Source organism: Pholcus phalangioides, unplaced genomic scaffold (genome assembly GCF_987345545.1).
Source record: "Pholcus phalangioides strain wild (caught in Gottingen) unplaced genomic scaffold, Ppha-v1.0 ptg000015l_1, whole genome shotgun sequence".
NCBI lineage: Eukaryota > Metazoa > Arthropoda > Arachnida > Araneae > Pholcidae > Pholcus > Pholcus phalangioides.
Window position 1 is genome coordinate 50,212,862 of NW_028301608.1, and position 22,012 is coordinate 50,234,873.

General features: G+C 36.1%; 3 protein-coding genes across 9 annotated transcripts in view; 1 reads left to right on the top strand and 2 right to left on the bottom strand.

Annotated features, from left to right (window-relative positions):
* The window catches only part of LOC149076156 (uncharacterized), a 28,259-nt gene extending 25,219 nt beyond the window's left edge, over positions 1–3,040 (bottom strand). For 5 of the 6 annotated variants that reach the window (XM_089243704.1, XM_089243703.1, XM_089243702.1 and 2 more), the window contains exons 1-2: positions 2,929–3,040; positions 1,695–1,925 (exon numbers count right to left, since the gene is read on the bottom strand). In XM_089243704.1, the coding sequence (XP_089099830.1) occupies positions 1,695–1,925; positions 2,929–2,998 (301 nt within the window). In that variant the 5' untranslated portion in view covers positions 2,999–3,040. The remainder of the gene's footprint in view (positions 1–1,694; positions 1,926–2,928) is intronic. The other variant, XM_089243705.1, reaches the window with a different exon arrangement.
* Positions 3,041–3,372: 332 nt separating this feature from the next.
* On the top strand, positions 3,373–10,377 carry LOC149076157 (trafficking protein particle complex subunit 2-like protein). 2 transcript variants are annotated; one of them, XM_089245498.1, is made up of 5 exons: positions 3,373–3,430; positions 5,168–5,340; positions 6,911–6,998; positions 9,081–9,160; positions 10,264–10,377. In XM_089245498.1, exons 1-5 carry the CDS (start codon positions 3,398–3,400, stop codon positions 10,304–10,306), a joined length of 417 nt encoding a protein of 138 aa, XP_089101624.1. In that variant the 5' UTR covers positions 3,373–3,397; the 3' UTR covers positions 10,307–10,377. The 2 variants fall into 2 exon arrangements, with proteins under 2 accessions (XP_089101624.1, XP_089101623.1); XM_089245497.1 differs by lacking the exon at positions 3,373–3,430 and adding an exon at positions 3,441–3,629.
* A 4,247-nt stretch (positions 10,378–14,624) lies between these two features.
* Positions 14,625–21,728, bottom strand: strat (RAB interacting factor STRAT). Its single transcript, XM_089243707.1, has 3 exons — positions 21,522–21,728; positions 18,105–18,338; positions 14,625–15,077 (listed from the first exon to the last, which is right to left on the bottom strand). Exons 2-3 carry the CDS (start codon positions 18,330–18,332, stop codon positions 14,841–14,843), a joined length of 465 nt encoding a protein of 154 aa, XP_089099833.1. The 5' UTR covers positions 18,333–18,338; positions 21,522–21,728; the 3' UTR covers positions 14,625–14,840.
* Between the last annotated feature and the right edge of the window lie 284 nt (positions 21,729–22,012).

Genomic DNA, 22,012 nt, shown 5'->3' on the forward strand with positions numbered 1-22,012 from the left:
GGTTCATGGAATTTTTTTAAATGGAAAGACAGCTGGCATTCGCACCTCATAACTGGAAAATTATAAGAAACCAACTTCAGCTGTCAATCACTGTGTTGCCAGTAAAAATCAAATCTGGGTCTTCGCAATGAGAGCTCTTACAATATTATGCATAAATTTTAAATAGTGTTGGCCCAAATTCTATCAAATTCCACTAAAACATTTCATGTATTGGTGAAAAAAAAAAAGGAAAAATTCACAACGTTACAAGTGTAGCTAATCAATAGGTGTGTGGAAATAAGGCTGTTTGTGAACATTCAGATGGCATGACTGCACATTGTCCAATATTATTATTTGACCGAGAGTGTCATTTCTCATCATATTGATATAAAAGTTCATCTTTTAGGAAGAAGACTTTCGACATATAGGTTTTCTGCAGAGGCGAACTTCAGAAAGGTCGGTTGGTAGCCTACACTAGGAAGACCAATGACAATACCACCTACTTTTCTTTCTGAATTTTGCCTCAGCATAACATACAGAGGGACAGCTATAGTATAATCCCTTATTCCTTTTTGGCAACTTTTTTTTTTTTTGGTAATTTCATTTCTAGCATGTTGGCGAGCTTCTTTCTTGTCGGTGATGGTCAGTCATTTTCTTCCAATGATATTTTTTTCCCCAGGCTATTATTATTATTCCTTCAGCCTCTGGGCTGCTATATATATTGCTATTGCTTATCACATGAAGTTAACATTAACTTTGAAAGTTTGCCTTAATTATAGGCTTTATTTGTGGCATTTGAATTTAAGACCGTTAGTACATCCACACGCATTTTCTGCGCTTATTTTTTGTTTATTTTATCATCACTTTTCAGTTTTAACAGAAATAGTGCAACCATAGTTAATAGCCCTTTTTGGCAATTGGCAATTTTTTCTTTGGCAAGAAAGACGTTGAAAAGCATGATTTTACTCATGGCAACATCTCATCATGCTTTTAGACATTTTTTTTTGCCAAAGAGAAAAATCGCAAGCATATCACCAAAGGGGCTTATACTTATAGCGGTTCCTATCAGGAGAGTCTTTTCTTGATGTACTGTGGCTCGAGCAAAAAAAAGTATCACTCCCTATAAATAATGGTCTGAACACTTCTAAAAGTAAGGTGGCAGATTTTAGTGGATAGTGGTTGGCAGGAATGACTACCTGCATCAACATAGGTGGATATGCCCCCCCCCCCCAGTTATAGACATGAGGGGCAAAGGTGGATTTCCCCTGTTCATTCCCCATATTTTTAATGGTTCCCTCTCCCCCTTATATATGCTTACACATTTAAAATATTGCCTGAGGCTTTATGGCTACCTGTCAGACCAGACAAGACCCAGGCTCTGTCCCTTTCCGGATGTAAGCCCTTTACCTGTGTGGGTTAGGCTTTCATGGATGGTATTAAATGAGCTACAAAGGGTTTCTAGTTTTTCCTGACGTTTTGCCCACATCTGCTGCAAACATGCCCCGAGGTCATAGAGGTTTCCGTGACAAGCGAGAAAGGCGCCTGACATTTCAATGACACTGGGTCAGGTGCCTTTCTCATATGTATTCGTTTGCTAATATGTAGTTGAGTATATATTACCATATTGGGAGGGGGGGGGGAGAAGAATGGCACGAGTTAAGTATACCACCAAAATTTGAGTGGTACCATAACTCTGTGAAATTTGTTTTACTTACCAAATTTATTGAAAGCATTAACTTTAGCATGATGCTTCAAGAGCAGTGACACAGTGGTTGAATGACCATTCCTTGCCGCCAACATCAGAGGCGTCCAGCCATAGACATTCGGCAAGTCGACAGATGCGGATTCCTCTGATAACAAGAAATCTACAATCTTATCTTCACCATTTGCTGATGCTGCTTGTAGAGCTGTAGTTCCCTCACTATTCTGTGAATTCACCAAGTATCCTGTTTACATTAGATGAAATAAATTAACATGGCTTCTTTGAAAAATTATATATAGTTGAACCAAGGGGCAGGGGGGGGGGGTTATAAAGCACCTCCTAGAGATAGAAGGCATCTGAAGTCCGCTTGTGATGTCAGTAAGTAGTCCATTTTCCCCCAGAATATTCAGGGAAAAAAATTCCCTGCTCATCATTGTTGTGAGGAAAAGAAATGATCGGGCTCAGAATTGGCGATTTCTATGCCCTGCATCCAATCACTATGCAGTATTTGTGACTCAATCATGAAGGTTCTACGCCAAAATAAGAAGAAACGGAATAGGATGCTGTGTTTCAAAATGTGGCAAACTTGCTAGGTAGTCTGAATGACGTTTATGGCAAACACAGCCTTCTATCTCTAGGAGGTGCTGGGTTTCAGTGCCACCCGATGTCATCTTAACCTCACACTTGGTGCAATATATTTTCAATGAACAAATCTTCAATTTTTAGTGATTAGGCTACATGTTACTCGATGCAACACCAAAAATTTGTTACAGCACCAGAATTCTGCAAAATAAAGGGTAGCGTCAAATCTGAATTCAACTGCATATCATGACATTTTTAAGTGATTTATTTCAAATTGAAACTTTGCCACTTAATTATGATCGCGCCCCCCCCCCCCCCCGGATAGTGAATTTTTAATGTGAAAAAACAAAAAGTGGCAAGAATCATCCCCACCACCATCCTTGAGGTGGGGGGAGGGTATGTAACTATAACCATGATCCCCACATAATGCAGTTGCCCCCCTCCCCCCAAATGAATATACAGTGTGTGGAAAAACAAAAAGGGTAAGAATTATGCCGGGGGTTGAAACCCTGTCGCCCCCACCTAACTCTTTGTGAGGGCGGCCCCTCCATAGTACGATTTACAGTGTGAAACAACAAATGACAGGAATCGTTCCGTGGGGGATAGAGCCCTGTCAGCCCCATCCTAGTTATGGGGAGGGCAAATTCCTTTTAACATAAACTCACCTGCGTCAATGAGATTTCTCAGTGCTTTTAAATTTCCCTCTACAGCTGCTTGCAATACCTGCTCCATCATCTAACTCTCAACACAAGTAAACAAACACAGACTGGTTTTTTTCCCCCTCCTTCGCGATTTCATGACGTATTTGTGACTCGACGATCAATCACAATAAACGTCTTATTTGTGGTTATCCAAATGTTACATCAAAAGGATTTTGATTGGTTATTGTTCAGTATGATGACATCCATAGCTCATTTTCGAGCTTTTAAAAGGACTCTCGGTGAATTTTTTTTTTCTAGAAATATAATAATGGATTTTTTTGTATTTTTATTCACAAAATTATGATTAAATTCATTTTTAATGAATTTTTAATTGAAATTTAAAATAGATATTCAACACTTGAGTGAACAAGGGGGGGGGGGAGGGGGTTGGAAAGAGCAGAGGGGGTGTTTTGTTTACATACACATAGGAAAGATGGCTGTCGCTGTTGCTGTCATCGGGAAAGAAGTAATGTTTAAGTTAACCGAATTGACTTAACTTGAATTTTTACGGGTTCCCCTTACGTTATAGTGTAAGAAGTAAATATCTGGTGCCCTTGGGTTAGAGTCATGTGCTGACCAGGGCCGTAGTGTGCTTCTTTGAAAGGGTGATGCTCAGTAAAAGTAGAGGTTTCCCCCTTCTTTTCTCAGTTTACAGATTATTTCAAGTAAACTCAAAATTTTTAATAAATATGCAAAATAGGTGTGTTTTTTTTGTGCCCCCCCCCCGGGTATTTACTTGTCTAATATTGAAATCTCGAATACCTTGTGCAAGTTTTGTTTTTGTCGTAACTGCATCATTTCACCGATAATATTCACGAAACAAAAACATTGAAGTTTTTTTTTAATGTCATTGATTTTAACACCAACGGGCCATCACAAAACATCACGGGCCCTCAGGCAAAGTTATGCTCCCACGGGTCAAGAACATATGAAAACCTGTTACTGACAACAGGATACACCGGATGCATTTCTTTCTCAAGGGAGTGACATGTTGAATAATGCATGGGGGCCAAAATGGCCCAACTATGCCAGTTGAGGGTTAAAGGCCCACATATTTCAGTCAGACCAGGCCCTCAAAATTAGTTAGAATCTTCTTTAGGGCCTGCTATATTACTTGAAAAAAATAACGACAATCAATAGCCCTTATTGATTGCATTATTGCATTATTTATATATATTTGTACTTTATGTATTATATGTGTTTGTGTAATCACATTCCCCCCAACTCCCCTTCCTATTTTGATGTTTTTTTCCATGATTTTTTGTTTCCAATCTCAAAAATCAGTAAATAGTGACTATTTTACACTGTATGATAATTGAAATGTTATTGAATTAACTTCATTGTAACAACCAGTATGGGACCTTGGTGTCTCCTTGGTGGTTTTCACTAACCTAATGTATTGTTATCATTCATCTAACATATTAATAAAAATTGAAATTGAAATTATTGCTTACATTCGAGTGAATGTAATCAATAGACTTATTGGTTCTTTCTTTCAAGTTTTTTAAAAGATCTTTTATAAAACTTTTATAGCGTAATGTCAACCTTAAGCTGGGTTTACACTGTAAAAGTTTGATGAAAGATCTTTTACAAAATTGAAGAAAAACCAAGAAACAACCAATAAGGATATTGGCTACATTAAAAAAAACAATAACTCTATTGCAATAGGGTACTCATATCATTATGAATATGTCTTTTAAACACCATGTGACGATACTGGATGCATTTGCAAAAAGTTGTGTAATGAAGTAATTTTTAAACGTCCAAACATGGGAAGAGATACGGGGCATTGCCCCCCCCCTCTCCCCCAGCATCAAAGATGGAGTCGCCTGATGTAATGTATGTATGTATATATGAATTGGCATCATCGTTCCCCCCCAGACTTCCAAGTGTATCTCCTCCCATGGGTCCAAAGCACCCATTCATGTCAAAATTGTGGCCATTTTTTTTTCTTAGATGCATTTTCTCTTAGCTTAAAAATTAATTTTATATGAAATGGCTCAAAATATTTCTAAAAGAGATCTGTAACTGGAAAGTGATTTCAAAGTGGAAATAAATTAATCCCTCTCGAGTGGCAGTTACTCATTAGATTCATTTTGATTAGCGCAAAAAAAGCTGAGGTGTTTGTTAGCGAAAGCATCGCTGTTGTTGGTTTTTATCTTATTTGGTGAATTTCTCTCTCTTTCTTTTTAATTTGATTTAGAACTATCCTCTGTATGTGAAAACCACATCTCCCAGCAGTGACTTAAAGTTCCTGTATATGATCCACACTTCTCTTGACGTGATAGAAGAAAAAGTATCGAGTGTGAGCAAGTCAGCTGGAGATCTCAGAGAACTTTATCTTGGATTATTGTATCCTACTGAAGATTACAAAGTGTAAGTGATAATTAAGTTATGCATGTGTGTACACTGAGATCACATATTTTCTTCTATGTGAAAAAAAAATCATTGTCATAGGAATAGAAAAGTACAATCATATTTGTAACGCCATCTTACTTAGTGTGCCCATAGAAATGTTTTTTGAAACATATTCTCCAAGTCAGTGATTCCCAACCTGTGACACCTATACCATAGGTGTAAATGCTTCTGATTTTTCAGCCTTAGAACAATCTTTCGATCGGGAACCAGATTCTTCTGCTTTTTACAGATCTTTATAGAAAAATCCTCGATGGAGTTCTTTGCAAAAATGAACATTCCCTCAGGCCACGAAATCATATTTCCTCAAGAAAAATATGGGAAGTCACTAGTGGCCATCAAATATGATGCCAAAAGTGACCAAAATTTCTAATTGTTGCTAAAATTGCTGAAGGCGGGAGGTAAAGCTCTACTGTAAATTCGTGAACAATGGATTAAAATGAATTCTGCAAAAAGATGTTTAACATCACAAATATGTAAGGTTCAAAATATTTTCATAATTATCATAATTTATAAGTTGCAAACTCGTTTTAATCATCGATTTCGGTGAAGAACAAGAATTCTAATAGGCTTTGTCAAAAACAAGACTATATTGATGAAAGACAGGTTGAGGTGGCCAAAATTACAGAAAACTACATAAAAATATAGCAATATCCCAAAAAATGTCACGGCTGTGAATGTAATTTCCCACATCCCACAAAAAAAGGGGAAAGAAAAATTCCTCATTATTCTCTTCTACCTACTTTCATATGACATGTTTTCTTTGGCAGCGAAATATTTCGTCATGTGACAAAAAAAATTTTCAAGTCTGAGAATTAGTGCTTATGCTATGCCCTTACGACAGTGTTTCTCAAAGCGTGTGTTGTGGTTCCTAGGACCATTGTCACCCTTAATTGGGTGGGTCATAGTGAGTTGCGATAACAATGTGTATAGCAGAAAATGTGTCTGCTCACTCTTTGACATAGTTCTTTCATGAATGCACAACTAAAATATTTTGGGAACCACAGATAAACAATAATTAGACCCTAAAGGAGGTGTGGGCAAAGATGCATTCAGATGGAAGGGCATAGGAGGCTTGCGACATCCCCCTTTCCCCAAGCTGACCAGAAATTTTAAATTAAGAAATTTAAATATTTTATAAAAAAAATAAATAAAATATTGAAAGAAAATGTATTTTGTATACTATTTTGATCAATTTTTGTTTATTTAAATGCTTTCTGGAGGTTGGTAATTTGCCTCCCCAAGGCCAATGCTGTGTATACCCCTGGTGACAAAGGTTTGAGAACGATGGGTACACAAGAAATAATTGGCAGTAAGAGAGAACAACAGTAAAAAGATTTAAAAAATGAGTGAAATATTAGTTATGGTGCAGCATGGAATGCAAATAACATAGTTTGCAAGAGATGGGGGGGGGGGGCACAGACACAATCCAGTCTGTGGCACAATTGTTATTCTCTATACATTTGAAAATATGCTTGAAAAATGAATTTATATTGCCATGGAAATATTCTAATAAATATTTATCAAATAGGTATGGCTTTGTGACAAACACGAAAATCAAGTTTGTTGTGGTTATAGAGTCATCACATACTACTCTCAGGGATAACGAAATACGTCAGGTGAATATCATATTTATAGTTATTCATAAAACAATAATCACCATTATATATTTTTTTTAATTTGTTCATACAAATAGCAATTATATGAATTATTATGATAATTGTCCGAACATGATGGTGACAAAGGTATGGAAATCTGAAATAAACCCATTTCTGTTATTTTATGTTTTTTAAATCGAGAACAACTCAGGTTTATTGCCATTGGCAATTTACTGCTTAGTGAGTTATGCCGGAAGTGTAAGTGTGTGTACCTAACAGTCTGAGTTGCATATGTAGTGTTTTTATGATTTTTCAGTTCTGCCATCTATATCTCAGAACTGAAGTGAGTGATGTATAGTGACTGAATATCTGTACTGTTTGTAGGCCTGTTGCTCTCTGTGGCGAGACTTTTTGATCTGGAGATCGGCTTGCATTTGTGCCTCAAGGTTGGGAACCACAGAAAACCAACTTCAGCCAACCACCACTGTGGCGATGGTGGGGCTCGAACCCGGGTCTCCACGATGCAAGTCCGTCACTATGACCACTCGACCACAGTGGCTCTTTAGGAAAGCTGCAGGTTTGGAACCAATCATCTTCAGTGATGAAGGATCAGCTCTAGTGGCTCACTCAAATTTTTACTTCACCACACACCAACTCTGGCTATATTGCTATATTGCAATTTAAAGCCAGCGAGTTAGGACCATCATCTATTGATGGTCGCATCATGCTTGTTAGGGAAAAATATCTTGTCTTCTATATTTTTCTCCCGGTTTGAATCTGGGCACCCTTCACTATGGTAGACGAGAATCTTACCACCACGCCACTCAGACATGTCACTCAGATTTCAACAAATCTCAAAACAATGTTCAAGATGAAATTTCAGAACGTAAGGAAATTATTAAAATACATCTGAAGCTAGAAATTTCATTTTCCAATTTTTTGGAAATGTCCAGCTCACTACAAACTTGTAGCACCTTGACTGATGCTGAAATTATTGCTGAATGTACAGCTGACGAAAATATGACAGAAGATACTCCTGAGGAATTAGGAAAAGTAACAGTGAAAAATACTGAACTCGTCTGTAAATATATTTGACCCATTTAGAACAATCTTATTCAAATTGAATTGAACAAGAATATAGAGAGAAACGATTTCATTCCCCGCTGTTCATACAAAGTAAGAAAGACTGGATACCAAGCAGAGATGAAGTTCGGAGAGAAAAATCACATGCCTCTGCGGAGAATCAAACCACCAACCTCTTTCTCTCAGACTGTGAAAGATTGGTAGTGCGATTCCCCACAGTAGTATGTGAATTTTCTTTCAAAGTTTCATCTCTGTTTGGTATCCAGTCTCTCTTACTTTGTATAAATAAGAATGTGAGTGAGTGTGGCATATTTGTTTTTCTTTCCCCCAACCCTGTATTGGAGCAATGTAAAATGGTTAGATTTATCTTACTATATTCACACTTTTTTTTTTCTTTTTGAAATATTGTTTGTCTAATCCTTCAACAGTCTAGATAGAATTATGGGTATGCTTGCAAGGTTTTTGGGAATGGCGGTGAAAAACATAGCTCTTATCAGAGGTGGGGACTGGAAAGACAGATCTAAGTCTTTCTGAGACAGTATAGGAAAGTGAAGAGAAAGAAAGTAGCCACAACTTGACAAGTCTACTTTGAGAAGAATTATCTGTTGGCACTAAAAGAGTGAAAATAGACATCAATTGCTGATAACACTAGCATAATAACAGAAATATCAAATTGTTAGAAAATTCTTGTTTACCTCATGATCACTACTCTGATAATCTTAGTGCCATCCACTTCACTCAGGATTTGAAAGATAGATGACAACACTATAGCAAGCATTACATAGAAATAAACGTCATGTTCTGTTCACAACATGTACACACACATTCCAACAGGAGCCAATTTGTTAAAGGTTCCTCAGAGGAATATGGACGAGGTGCATGTGTGGTTCAGGAGTAGTATAGTAGCGTGATTTCTACTATTCATAGTTCTGTAATCTGTTCAGATTTTATGAATGTTTTTATAATTAAGTTTTGATCACATGTTTTTTTCCTATAACTTACTGATCTTTTGTTATCTAGATGTTTCGAAGAATTCATTCTGCATATACTGATATGATTTGCAACCCATTTTATGCTCCTGGTGAAACAATAACTTCAAAGTTAGTATATTTTTATAATTAAAGCTTTACCATGCCATTGCAATGCTAAAAATCATCATTTCAATATCTCAAATTTTCATATAAGTGCTCAAAATGTTTGCACTTAGACTAGTAAGTGTGAGTTTATAACAATATGTAGTTGTAGTCAAAGTCTGAAGTTTCCAACCAGTTCTTTCCCACTATGTGAACTTGCCAATTAACAAAGTAGTTGGCTTCTTTGGCTGTGAAATATCTAGACATTGGCCATAATACGTATAGTGTGAAAATCCTATATAACAATACCCTCATAATGATAATAGCCTATATAACAATATTACTGGTCCTTGTGCTTTTTATAGTGTTAGTATACTCCATCTACAACAATACATTTCTCGGGTATCTTATGTATCATTACATATACACTGTATATACAGGGTGTATAGCTAACAGTTGGCACCCAAAGTTACTGGCAAATCATTGATCCTAAAGGCATACTTCTAATTAGAAAAAGCATCCAAATAACGTGTGGACCTCAGATGCATTATTCATATTGCAAGAGGTTGTATAGTTATTTAAATGAGTAAAAAGAATCCACATTTCTAAGTGCAATATTTGCTGAGATATTTGAAGTCAATAAATAGAGGAAAAAAACAGTGTAAACTAATGAAAAATGCTTTTTCCCTTCATTTAAGCCATTTTTGCTCATTTTTAAAAACCTATTTTAACCCTTTAAGTGGCAATTAGAAATGCCTAACCCCACACTCAAAATATCATGTCTTTTTTTAATGAAGTAGTAGGCTTCTTTTCAATTTTCAGTAGGTGCGAACTAAGGAGTATAGGGAAAAGTTTTCCATTCAAAAATAAACTTTACAAAACATCTGGGCTTGTCAATGCTGAAATAAAAGGCTTCTTACAGCAAGATATTTCATCATTGCATCTTAGAGGGTTAATGATGCTACGCACATGTTAAATCAGTGCTTGTACGAATACCTGTAATGATGTCAGATTTAGAATAATAATATTTTTTAACCTCTATAGTCCAGATGAGTAATAGAATCATAATTGAGTGTAATTTCTTTTTCTCCCTGCAACTCAAGTAGCTACATACTTCTTTCTCGTTGCAGGTCCTTTGAAGGTGTCATCAAAAGCATCATGACTCTTGAATGAAATGGCTCAAATTTAATCTAAGAAGAACTGGCAATATGCTTGTACATTTTGTAAATAAAAAAATGATTTCATGTGCAATGTGTATATTTTGCATTCTCAAGAACCAATGCTAGGATTGGTATCTTTACATAAGTGGAACACTTTAGGCAGGATGAACACTGGACAGATACAACAAGGGATATGATCCACAGATTGGTTAAACACACGAAACTGGCATAGATTTCATGTTTTAACCAATTTCATTATGCATTATGGTTGTATCTGTCCAATATGCACCCTGTTTTGTAGTAGAAAAATTATGAAAAATCTTTGCATGTTTGAAATTTTCCCCTTTCGATCGTAATTTATTTTTTCACTTAATTCTTTAGCCGGAAGCCAGGGCAAAATTATACCAATATATATTAAACTTTATATATTTCCATGTAAAATACAGTGGGACTGTCACATTAGTAGAGAATTCCTGTGCATATCTGAAACAGCATTTAGTTAAAATAAATTGCTTCCCATCATATAGAAGATATAACAAAATAACATGTTATTGTGTGAAAACCAACAATTACGTCACCACAAATAAATAAGTGATTGTATATGTTGGGTTTCTCTACCCAGCAACTTGATTGATTTGAAAAGATTTTAAACCAGCAGATATACAGTCAGGCCCTGATGTAAACAACCCCAGTTTATAGAAATTTTTTTAGGAGATCCTGTGCATATATATTTGTGTTAACCTCAACCCCCAATATAACGATTTTCCTTGATTCAATGAATAAAAATGTCTGTTTTATCTGATTCATTAAATTAGGGTTTGACTGAAAACTTGTACTTTGACTATGCACATCATTTTCCGAACCCCTGTGTACACTAACCTTCAGCCCTCCTTGCTTTGATGTGGCATAGATACCAGAAGACTATCCAGGTGACCAAAGACATATATTTGTATGGCACCACTCAAATGAGAAAGCCTATGCAACCAGTTGACTAGTGACTTTGTTTGCTGGTCTTTTTGTTACTCCAGGATGGAGATATTGAAATATTTTTTTGCAGTGTGCTTCTGTTCACCATGATTGTGACGAGATATCTTATCTCAATAAATGGTCAAGATTTTAATGTCTCATTTATGTGGTTGTGTCGCAGGAAAACTTTCTCTAATAGGGTTGCTAATAAATGGAATAGCTTACCCCCAGAGGTAGCAAATTCTAACACAATTGACATGTTTAAAAAGAAATATGAACATGTTGGGGGGTTGTAGTGCATCATAGTTTATATAGATGATGCTCCCTCCTCATGCTTATGCATCATTGTTTTTGTGTAGTGCATATTAATCGTTGTAGATGGCATACCTTCCTCAAGCATCTTGTGCATACTTTGTTTACAAGTTTAGTTTATACTTTTTTTACTTGTTCTGTTGATATTTAAGCACATCGTTGTACTCCTAATTATACAAAAATTATTGTTTTAATATGTTTTATATTCTGACAGCATTCAGTGTCAGGATAAATGGAACAACTATAATATGCATAAGAAGTGTGAGGAGAATGTGCCATCTATACACAAGAGCATAGTTTCCCCAACCTTTCTTGTCCCATCGCCACCTTCTTCAGAAATTTTTTTCTCCCATTGCCCCCCCCCCCAACGCAATCTAACCCATAGGGTCCAATGTTAAATCCGTAGCTTCTACCACCCCTCTGGAACATTCCATCGCCCCCAAGGGGGCATTAATGCCCACGTTGGGAATCACTGCACTAGAGGATAAATCAAGAAGCTATTCATACACTTAGAATAAGACAAATACTTTTTATGGGCATCATATTATATTTTAACATGTGTATATAGTCTTTAGTTTATATAATTGCATTTTGAATTGGGTTGCTATATTTTAGAAATATGACATCCATATTAGTTATGAGCATTATTTTCTCAGCCACCACATTGGGCATTTTGCCTGTTATGGCCCATAACAGGCAAAATGCCTGTACTTTGCAACAGGCAAAATGCCATGTGCAAGGCCCATAACTTATGGCGTTGTATTTGTACTATGTTCTCACTACATAGTGTTATCAAATATTATTGTAGAGGTAAGAAACTAAAAATTGCATAATTTTTCCTCAGTCCCTTGGGTTTTGAAATTAGCATCCCAGCTTTACTGTACAGTACATACATATCAGGTCTATAGATCATATACTTGATAACTCTGCTTACGAGTTTTTCGGCTGATAGATTTTTTTTATGATTTTTCAGACTGCTAAATGCACTGGATATACTCACTGAAATAACACAGTCACTTTGCCAGCTGGAATTTTGTGCCAAACATTAAAACTACTTTCACTTGAGTGTGATGGATTTACATAGGTGATGGATTATATAGCATGCTCTCAGATTTTCAGGCCAAGAAAAATTCTGTTCCATCTCTCCCAGAATCATAAAAAATTCTTATATCTTCCGAATTTCAACTGTGAAAAAAAATTTGCACTGATTTCAGCCTCTCCAAAAGGTGAGATACACCCTATGTGTCCTGAATGAATAGACCCCATTTAGTCTATCTGTACTGTTTTTTTTCTATACAGTCCCTGCCTGTCCTGATGCCAAAAAAAAAAATGTTTTCAAGTGCAATATTCGCCGAGATATTTGAATTAAAAAAATGGAAGAATGCAGATAAAACAGATTTTCTGCATTTAGAACTGTTCCCCCCCCCGAAATTTACTCTGTTTTTTTAATTTAAATATCTCAATGAATATTGCACTTACAACATTGTATATTTTTCTGATTAGCTTCAGGAGAGACAGGGCAACAACTTTCTGATTGGGTTTTGGGGCACAAAACCATACAACTCTTTGAAGCATAAGTGACATTGTTTGAAAACTTTTTCCAATTGCCAGTATGATTCTAGGATCAACAGTTCACCTGTGAAAAGCCATACACCTTGTTTGCTAATAGCAATGCACCCTGGAGACCTACCATCCCCCATGCTTATAAAATAATATCTGAGAAAAACTGTCTAGCACTCACAATTACTACAGGTGTACATTCTGAGAGCACATGCGCATTAAAGACAAATAAATATTTGAGAATTGATATGTTTAATTACAAACTGCCAGCAGCAACTGCTGAGCAGTTGGCACGATGACGACAGAATCGAAAGCAGCTGAAAAGTTCATAGTGCAAATTCCGCCCAAAACTCTTCTCCCCCCCCCCCTACTTTATTTCTTCAGATGGTTCTTTGGGTTTCCCTCCAAATACACTGAGGAAAACGATGCCTGTTTAAAAAGTGGATGGAACCACTGACTGATATTCGAATTATGGTGTTTTATACTCTCGATAGCATTGAGTTTGTGAAAAACAATTGCAATACAAACACAAAACCTCAAATACCTTCATTTTACTATGCGAAAAGTAATAAAACGTGTGTGGGGCGGCTGGCTGATACGCCATCCATGTAGGAAGGGCACCATGACCCCACACACCGAGGATGTAGGGGATGTTTAATAAAGCTAACCGTTCATAATTAAATATATCAATTCTCAAGTATCTATTTGTTTCTAATGTGCACGCTCTCTCAGAATGAACACCTATAGTAATTGCAGGCGCTAGACATCAGTTTCTCTCGGACACCCTTTTATAAGCATGGGGGAATGGTACGGCCCCATATATCAATTATTTTTTTAATTAGCAAAACAAGATATGTGAGAATCAAGAAAATAAGAAAAATGCATACAGTATTAGGTGAAGGGGTTTTTGTTGTATTCACATATAACAAATTATTGAATGCTTTCATCAATTATTTCTTCTATTTATCCTGAATTTTTATACCCTTGAATTATTTCTTTTACTAATACTCTATTCTCATTATTCCTTGAATTACCTCTTTCATTATTTCTGAAATTATTCTTTTCATCAACTCTGAAAGAAAATATATCACCTATATATGAAAATTCAATTTTTTTTAAAATTCACAAATCATAATTTTTATTAGTTTTTAAATAATTTCTTTCATAGGGTTCTAATTTTCATTAGTTTTGGAACTATGCACACATTTCTTTCATTAATTTAAACTTTCTTCCATTCGAAATTTTAATTAATTTTTGTGTAAATTTAAGATTCAAATTATGTGTTTATATTTCTTTTTTCATATACATTCATGTATATTCTGTAATCATGTGTGAATTTTTTTGGTGCCTGATTCACCCCCCACCCCCAAAAAAAAACTTGAGATGCCCGAGCCACACAATTATTTTCGCATGGGCCCCTGCGACTGTTAATGATTGCCCTGATGTATGTTAGCTAAGGTACCACTATACTACTGGAAAATATGACAGAAGAATTTTTTTGAATGACAATGATGCTTTATTATTGCTCATCTGTAGACATATATAGTATAAAAGAACAAACATACAGGAATGATAAAGAAACAATTGTGACAGCATTCATTGGAGAACACTGGGTTATATGCTTACAAATTTTATCACCAGCAGCGTTGTAAAAAGGATGAAAAAATACTCAAAGCATCCAGCACAAATTCTCTCTCTATCACAGAAAGTTAAGAGTAAGTGACTCTATCTGCGGACACATAGGAAAGCTTGGTGTTCTTGTCATGGTAGCCAATGGGTCCAACTTCACAGTCTGCGCAGATGAGGTACTTCACATCACCTACTTCTTTGGTGAAACCAATGTTCTCGAAAGTATAAATGTTGTTCACTTGCCAGTACTTTTCCATTTCAGTTTCTGTGCCTGGCAATGCCTTTTCTAGTTTCTTTTCCATTGCTGGCAGAGTCAACTAATAAAGGGAAAAACATTTTCATATGTTTTATCTATAACGTTAAAATGGTTAAGAAACACTTTGCCAGAACTTACTAAACATTGAATATTTTATAATAAGACAAATGCTTTTATCACTATTTATTTTGGGGGTATTTAACATGGAAAATGTGATTCAAACTATAATTTCTATATGAAAAATATTTACAAATTGAAATACAGATTAATTATGGAAAATACAATTAAAGTCTTATAATGAGTATTTCTATATAACGAGCGATTGTTAAATAGCTAATGTTGAAGATACAAAAAATATTCAATTACAGTGAGTTGAAATGATGAAGCTTTTGGTATAACCTGTTTTTCTTTTCGATTTTTGGACTAAAAGCATGGAGTATACTATAATTTATCATCACTCCTTGTAACCTTACTTTGAGCTACTTCTAACAAAAGGCGAAGAAAAGTCACGTTTTTACCGTCCTGTTTATATTTTTAGGCTTCCCCATTATGCACATGGAATATGTGATGATTCTATTCAGCTTTTGTCTCCCTTAAGAGACAGTCCACGGTTTATTTGAATGGAACTTGCAGTTTTAAAGTAGTTTCCGAATGGTTGAACCAATCGTGCTAAAAACTTTCAGATCAGCACAAAAATGTTGACCAGTCCATGTTTGGACAGTGCAAATTTTACATGTTTGGTCAGCCCCCACTAAATTTTTTGGAGAATAAATAATTGTATGTAAAAAACGTCTCAGCAAATCAACTGCAATGAGACCAAAAAATCAATTTCACGACTGAAAAATCTTTACATTTGCTTATACCAGTGTTTCTTAAAGTGTGCATCGCCAATATTTGTCGGGGTGACGCGGTGAGCAAGAGATAATGATTTGTGTGCCTATTTATGCTTTGAAGTGTTTTTTTTATAAGGGAAAATATCTACTAAACTCTTCTGGAAGCCACAGATGAATCATGAATTGGGTAAGAGAACCGTGATTGACAAAAGTTTGAGAACTACTGGCTTATATAGTCAGTCCTCTGTTATAATGACATTGAAGATTCTGCAGAATTTTGTCATTATAACAGGTGTCATTACAAGCGAAATTGACATTTTAAGACTTTAAGAAAAAAATAAAATCAGATGTAATAATACACATGAGTCTCCATACTATGCAATATGCTAGGCCTGGGCTTCCCAAACTGTGCTCTGTGGAGCATTAAGTGATCCACCAAAGAGACTAGAGAAACTGAGTAACTTATTTTTCTAAGTATTTCAGAACTTTACATTTATTACAGCTTAAAGCTGGCAGGTAATTTCTTTTTGAATCAACGAAAGCAAATGTTTTTAATATGATAAAATGTATCAGTGCTAATATCAGAGGTTTTGTTTTTGAACTAAACTGCAATTATCCAATCAGTGGGTAAAAAACTTTCAGGGTAGTTCTTCCTGAGTCGGGCCCATGCATAGACAGTACCGTACCATATGCCATCATTCAATTACAATGAACATGTATGATTTCAACCTGGCATGCTGGATCATAGTTTTATACAGGCGTCACTATATTTTCAGTTGCATAACTGCCTAGTATAGTTGGAAATAAGACTAGTCATTCCGTGCTATTTGCTCCTGATATCCAACAGACCATTCATTGTCTTCCAGTCTATAGCTCCTAGAATGTGCATTTTAATCACATTACTCTGGCTCAGAAGTATGCTCAGTGAGATGCCTTGCTTTCAGCAAAGGTATCCTTATAAGTTCTTGACTCCTGAAGCCCATACAGTGAAGTGTGCATTGCATGGTTCATAAACAGACTACCCCACTGTATTCAGTTGAATGGTAATACGATTTAAATATCTGATCTGAATAACAACACAGTCCAATTGAGCAGTTGAATTTGACTGAATAAAGAACTATTTTCAGAAAAAATGGTGTATGGGCTGGCATAATATTGAAATTAAATTTTAGTTGCACACAGCTCGAGTGTGACTTCCAGCGTCCCTGTGAACGTTAGTGCTCCACGACTCTAAAAGGTCCGGGAATTACTATGCTAGGCATTATCGATTATGATAAGTGTTCTGTGGTACAATTCCAGAACATTTAAGTGGCCTGTGGCACATTTTCAGATCACTTAAATAACCCGGGACACAGTGATATGATTTCGTAGTACTATGATTTCGCAGATCACTTGGCAAAATGAATGAGTGGTGAAAGTTGTTGCTTGCTGGCTTGTGATTGTCAAAAAGGGGGAAAAAGCTGATAAGAAAAAAAATCAATACTCCCCACCCGCAGGTTGAGTCATGAAGTTTCGATGAAACCACACTTTCCGAACACATCACCATTAAGACACTTCTAGATAAGGACAAGCAAATTTTTTGGAGCCATCAGGGCAAAGCAACCTCTTTCATATTCATTGAAGTGGGTGAGCACATTCTCAGACATCCCTTAAAAAGCTTGAAGAAATAATGAATGCTGAAAAGAGATAATGGATCCTGATAGATGGGAAGATACTATAATTACTATGAATACTAGACATCAATAAGCTAATGGCTTCTAAGAGCATTACCAATATTCCTATGTAAAATGAATGAAAACTAAACAATGAGCACTTCTAGTGTTTAACAAGTAATAAGTGGTTTTTCCCCATTTTTATGTATCAATGGACAAACATTTCTCCATGTCCTGGACTGAAATTATAGGAATTTCTTCTGGAAAAGATTTAGAAACAAAAAAAATGATGAAAAATGTGTCATATCTGTTGCATTTCGTTGACATTATAAGCAATATTCATTAGCATTATTCTCTATGAGAATCAGTTGTAGCATCCACTTAATGTTGTTATAGCTGAGGTGTCATTATAACAAAATTTGACTGGAAAAATGAGTTAAAAGACAACTATGATAAAGATATAGCAGGAATTTTTTACCTTGACACTACGCAAATATTCCTTTTCCTTCAATAAGTCTGTTATAACAACAATTTCCCCTTTGATTGCGAGCTCTTATTATAACAGACTTTTTTATTTTATTCAATTTTATGTCAGTTACTTACTTTTTTAATGACTAGTTCAGCCATATCAGGAAGCAAAACTGTTGAATAGCATCTTGGACACTTAATATTTTTGTCATTTTTATCACCTTCTTTCAAAGATGCTGTGGCATTTTCTGGAACCTTGTTCGGGTGCGAGTTAACTTCATCCTGCTTTACAACTGACTCTTCCACTGGATCAGCTTCTATAACAAGCTTTTGAGCAAGTGGTTCAACTACGGATTCAGCCATGCTCTCCTGGAAAAACATGGTGTACTTTAAACCCATTATCAGAGTATTTAAATGAGCAAAAACAGTCATACCTCAAACCTCATCTGGAGAGGTATGAATTTATTTTTAGCACTGGCCCTTGTGTCTGATGAGAATGTTGAATTGTGAGGAAAAATCATGCTATCTGAAGCTCATAGACCCGAACACTCAGTATAACTGAACATACACAAGACAAATGCACTGAAAATGGTTACATCATTGGAACATGAATGACTAATTTCACAAAAAAGACTAAGACCGATGAGAATTTACAAGCCTGCTAGATTTTTCCATAAATTAACCTGCGAGCACTGGCCCATTTAATTCTTCTTGAGCTGTTTGAATATAATAGTATCAGTGGTTCCCAAAGTGTAGGTCACATTAATGAACTGAAGGTGGGAGAGTCGAAGAGATTCTTCAAAATGAAAATGTCTGAACAAGAAATTTATTATTTTTTGCAATGCAAAAATATGTCGAAACTAAAGAATGCCTTAACTCAGCTGAACAGCTACTCACCAAACATGTATCATACACTGGTGTAAGAAATTAAGAGAATTTGCAGACTTGGTCGATTATCTCTAGAACTACTGTATCGATTTTAATGAAATTTGATATGTACATACATTGATACAATACAAAACAAATAACCATTCAATAATTGTAATACACACGCATGATCGTGCGTAACACACGTTGGAGTCGGAAGGTATGAAACAGCGGTTGCAGAATAAACAAAAAAATGGGTTAATAGGGGGTATGGTCCCCTCTTACAGATATACAGGTCTCACAGCGTGATTTCATACTTGAAATAAGGCAATTTATCATTTCCTGTGGCAATTGGTCCCACTCGTTCAGCAACGCTGTTTTCATTCCCTGGATGGTTCCCGGAGGGGGGTTGCGAGTTGCAATTGCCCTCCCCAGAGCGTCCCAGACATGCTCTATAGGGTTAAGGTCTGGAGATCTGGCTGGCGAACATCCTCACTCTCTAGAAAATCGTCGAGCAGAAGAGCTCTATGTGGCCTCGCGTTATTGTCCATTAAAATGAACTCAGGGCCAACTGCACCCCTGAAAAGGTGAACATAGGGCTCCAAGACATCCCTATACCTCACACCAGTCACAGTGCGTCTTTGAAAGACATGGAGAGGTGTGCGGAAATCCAGCATGATGCCTGCCAGACCTCCGCCATAATGGTTGATTTCGCAAACATTGGAGGGTAGGTAGCGGGTTCCTGGTTCTCTCCATATGAACGTACGGCAAGAATCGGTGCTTAGGCTGCTGAACTGTGACTCATCAGTGAAGAGAACGGTCGCCCATTGATCCTTATCTCTATGCTCTCTGCACCATGATAAACGGATTCTCCTGTCAGTAGAAGTGAGCGGGACGCAAATACCAGGTCTTCTTGCAAACAACCCTCTCTCATGAAGTCTTTTGGAAACAGTCACCCTTGATACACACGGGTTCCTGTGGCTGCATACAAGTCACAAGAGAGCTGAGAAGCTGTAGCACTCCTGTTACGCCTCGCTATAATCGACAAATGGCGATCTTCTCTCGCAGTCGTGGCTTTTGGATGACCTCGCCCAGGCTTTCTCTTGATGGATCTGGTATTCTGGAACTGTTTCCATAAGTTACGCTGGGCATTAAATTTAACTCTCTACAAATCTGGACTTGATTGAGATTAGCCTGCTTCTAGCCTCCCCACAATTCGCCACCTCATTCCATCAGCTAAACGTTGGTGGTTACTCATTTTTACTGTTACAATTTGAAATTAACAGAGTGCTGCAAAATAACACCAAGAAATTCGCCGAGGTGTGCTAGCGAACCAAATGCGTCTTAACTTACGCGCGCTTATAAAGCCTGTTTCTCTACTGGCTCCACCTACACACACGTGTACGCTTAGGTATTTGACGTACAAGATTTGCATTTTTGTCTAGAAGGAGTGGTTTTACATTCAGTTCAGTTCTTTTCATGAAATTCGATAAAGTATGCACATTCTCTTAATTTATTTCACCAGTGTATAATGTAATTTTAGCAAATTATACACATTTAACTTTAATTAATAGATCAAAGTTTATATGAGAAGATTCAAAAAGAATCAACCTATTTTAAAATATTTTATACATGTTAAAAGTTTTAAACACACAAAGAAAGTTTTAGGTGCCAATACCAATTTTTTTTGTTATTGTGGCAACCTGGAATTTGTCCAGCTCTGGCATATGGGAAATGTTTACATTTTTGATTAAAAACAATTAGTAATGATAGTGTGTCATTTATGAAGCTCTTTCGATGAAGAAATACAGTTACTGAAATATTGGGAGGGCTCAGAAATATTGGGAAAAAGGAGGGAGTGGGATTTAAAATATTGTGGGGGGTACACCTGGTACTTGATATAACAGAAAATAGAATTGTAGCTGAAAAATAATCAAAATTGCAATTACAGTAGTAAAATCAGTTACAGTCCACCTCATAGTCAAGACTCATTCACATGATACTAATATTAGAGGTGCTGACATGAAGAAAATATTGGGGGCGGGGAGGCTCAAATGACTTCAGCCTCTAGGTTCTAGCATCTATGACTAATATGGTTTCGTTTAAACATCCATACTATTATCACTTTTTAGCAATCTGCCAGCAATTTTTTTTCTTCCGCAAGAAAGACATCCGAAAGCATGACTTCGTTTTCACTCTTGGCAACTTGTCATCATGCTTTTCACGCCAAAGAAAAATATCGTCAATACATCACCAAAAAGGGATTAAGCTGTTACCAGTATTTTTCCTCCCTGAATTTTGTCAAATGTTTTACATTTTCCCTGACATTCTAATGTTACTGGGAACCCTGTGTAAGCCTGAGATGTAATTAAGCTTAGTTCCTTAACAAAAATATAATTATTATTGTATCATTATTATCTCAATCCAAAACTGTGAATTTGAAAAAAAAAAATCTAGATTCAATGGAAGTTGTCAAAATACACAATAACTCATTCCTCACTTACTCAGTATATCAATAATTTATTGAAGCCCCTAAATGAAATATCGATTAAAAACTGTAACACATTGTAAAAGATAAACACGTCACCTAAATCATTTTCATTGAAACTAATCTTACATAGGATGCTGTCTACTACTAAAGAATTATTATTTTTCTACTCAGAATTCAAGATGAATCGCACATACCTTTCTAACGCCCCTGAATGCAAGAGAGTGTGACCACACCGAGTGCCTTGAATTCACGAGAAAGGCAATGGAGGCCGACCTTTAAGAGACGTCAAGATGCTCCGAGTGAATTCCCTTCTTCTTCTTCTTCAACACGTCAGTGTAACATCTCAAGCGAAACGCTCAAACAACAAAACAAAATCCATGAACTCGCCGTCTGTTTACAACGGCCTTGACTCGAACACGGTCTTTGCAGGCGCTGCATTTCACTTCATTATATTACTTTTACATTTTTTTTAAAATATAAATTTTAACTCGTTTTCATAATGTGTATTTTCTTAGTAATGAAATTATTCAAATATATTGATTATTTATTAATAGTTCATTCATCGATTGAATCGTCGGATGTAAAAGTTTTTCAAGATTGGATTTAGTATTTATGCTGCTATCTAGTAGCAAGACAATGAAACAGAATGAATGAGGTGATGATTTAAGTTTTATAGTATACTAAG

What these genes read in the sequence shown, in the direction of transcription:
- strat (XM_089243707.1), bottom strand. Translation starts at nt 18,332, where the DNA reads ATGGCTGAATCCGTAGTTGAACCACTTGCTCAAAAGCTTGTTATAGAA. An exon ending in CTGAACTAGTCATTAAAAAA is followed by an intron (nt 15,078 to 18,104) that starts GTAAGTAACTGA and finishes TCCCTTTATTAG; the next exon opens with TTGACTCTGCCAGCAATGGA.
- LOC149076157 (XM_089245497.1), top strand. Translation starts at nt 3,573, where the DNA reads ATGCTCAGTAAAAGTAGAGGTTTCCCCCTTCTTTTCTCAGTTTACAGA. An exon ending in CCTACTGAAGATTACAAAGT is followed by an intron (nt 5,341 to 6,910) that starts GTAAGTGATAAT and finishes TTTATCAAATAG; the next exon opens with GTATGGCTTTGTGACAAACA. An exon ending in GGGATAACGAAATACGTCAG is followed by an intron (nt 6,999 to 9,080) that starts GTGAATATCATA and finishes TTTGTTATCTAG; the next exon opens with ATGTTTCGAAGAATTCATTC.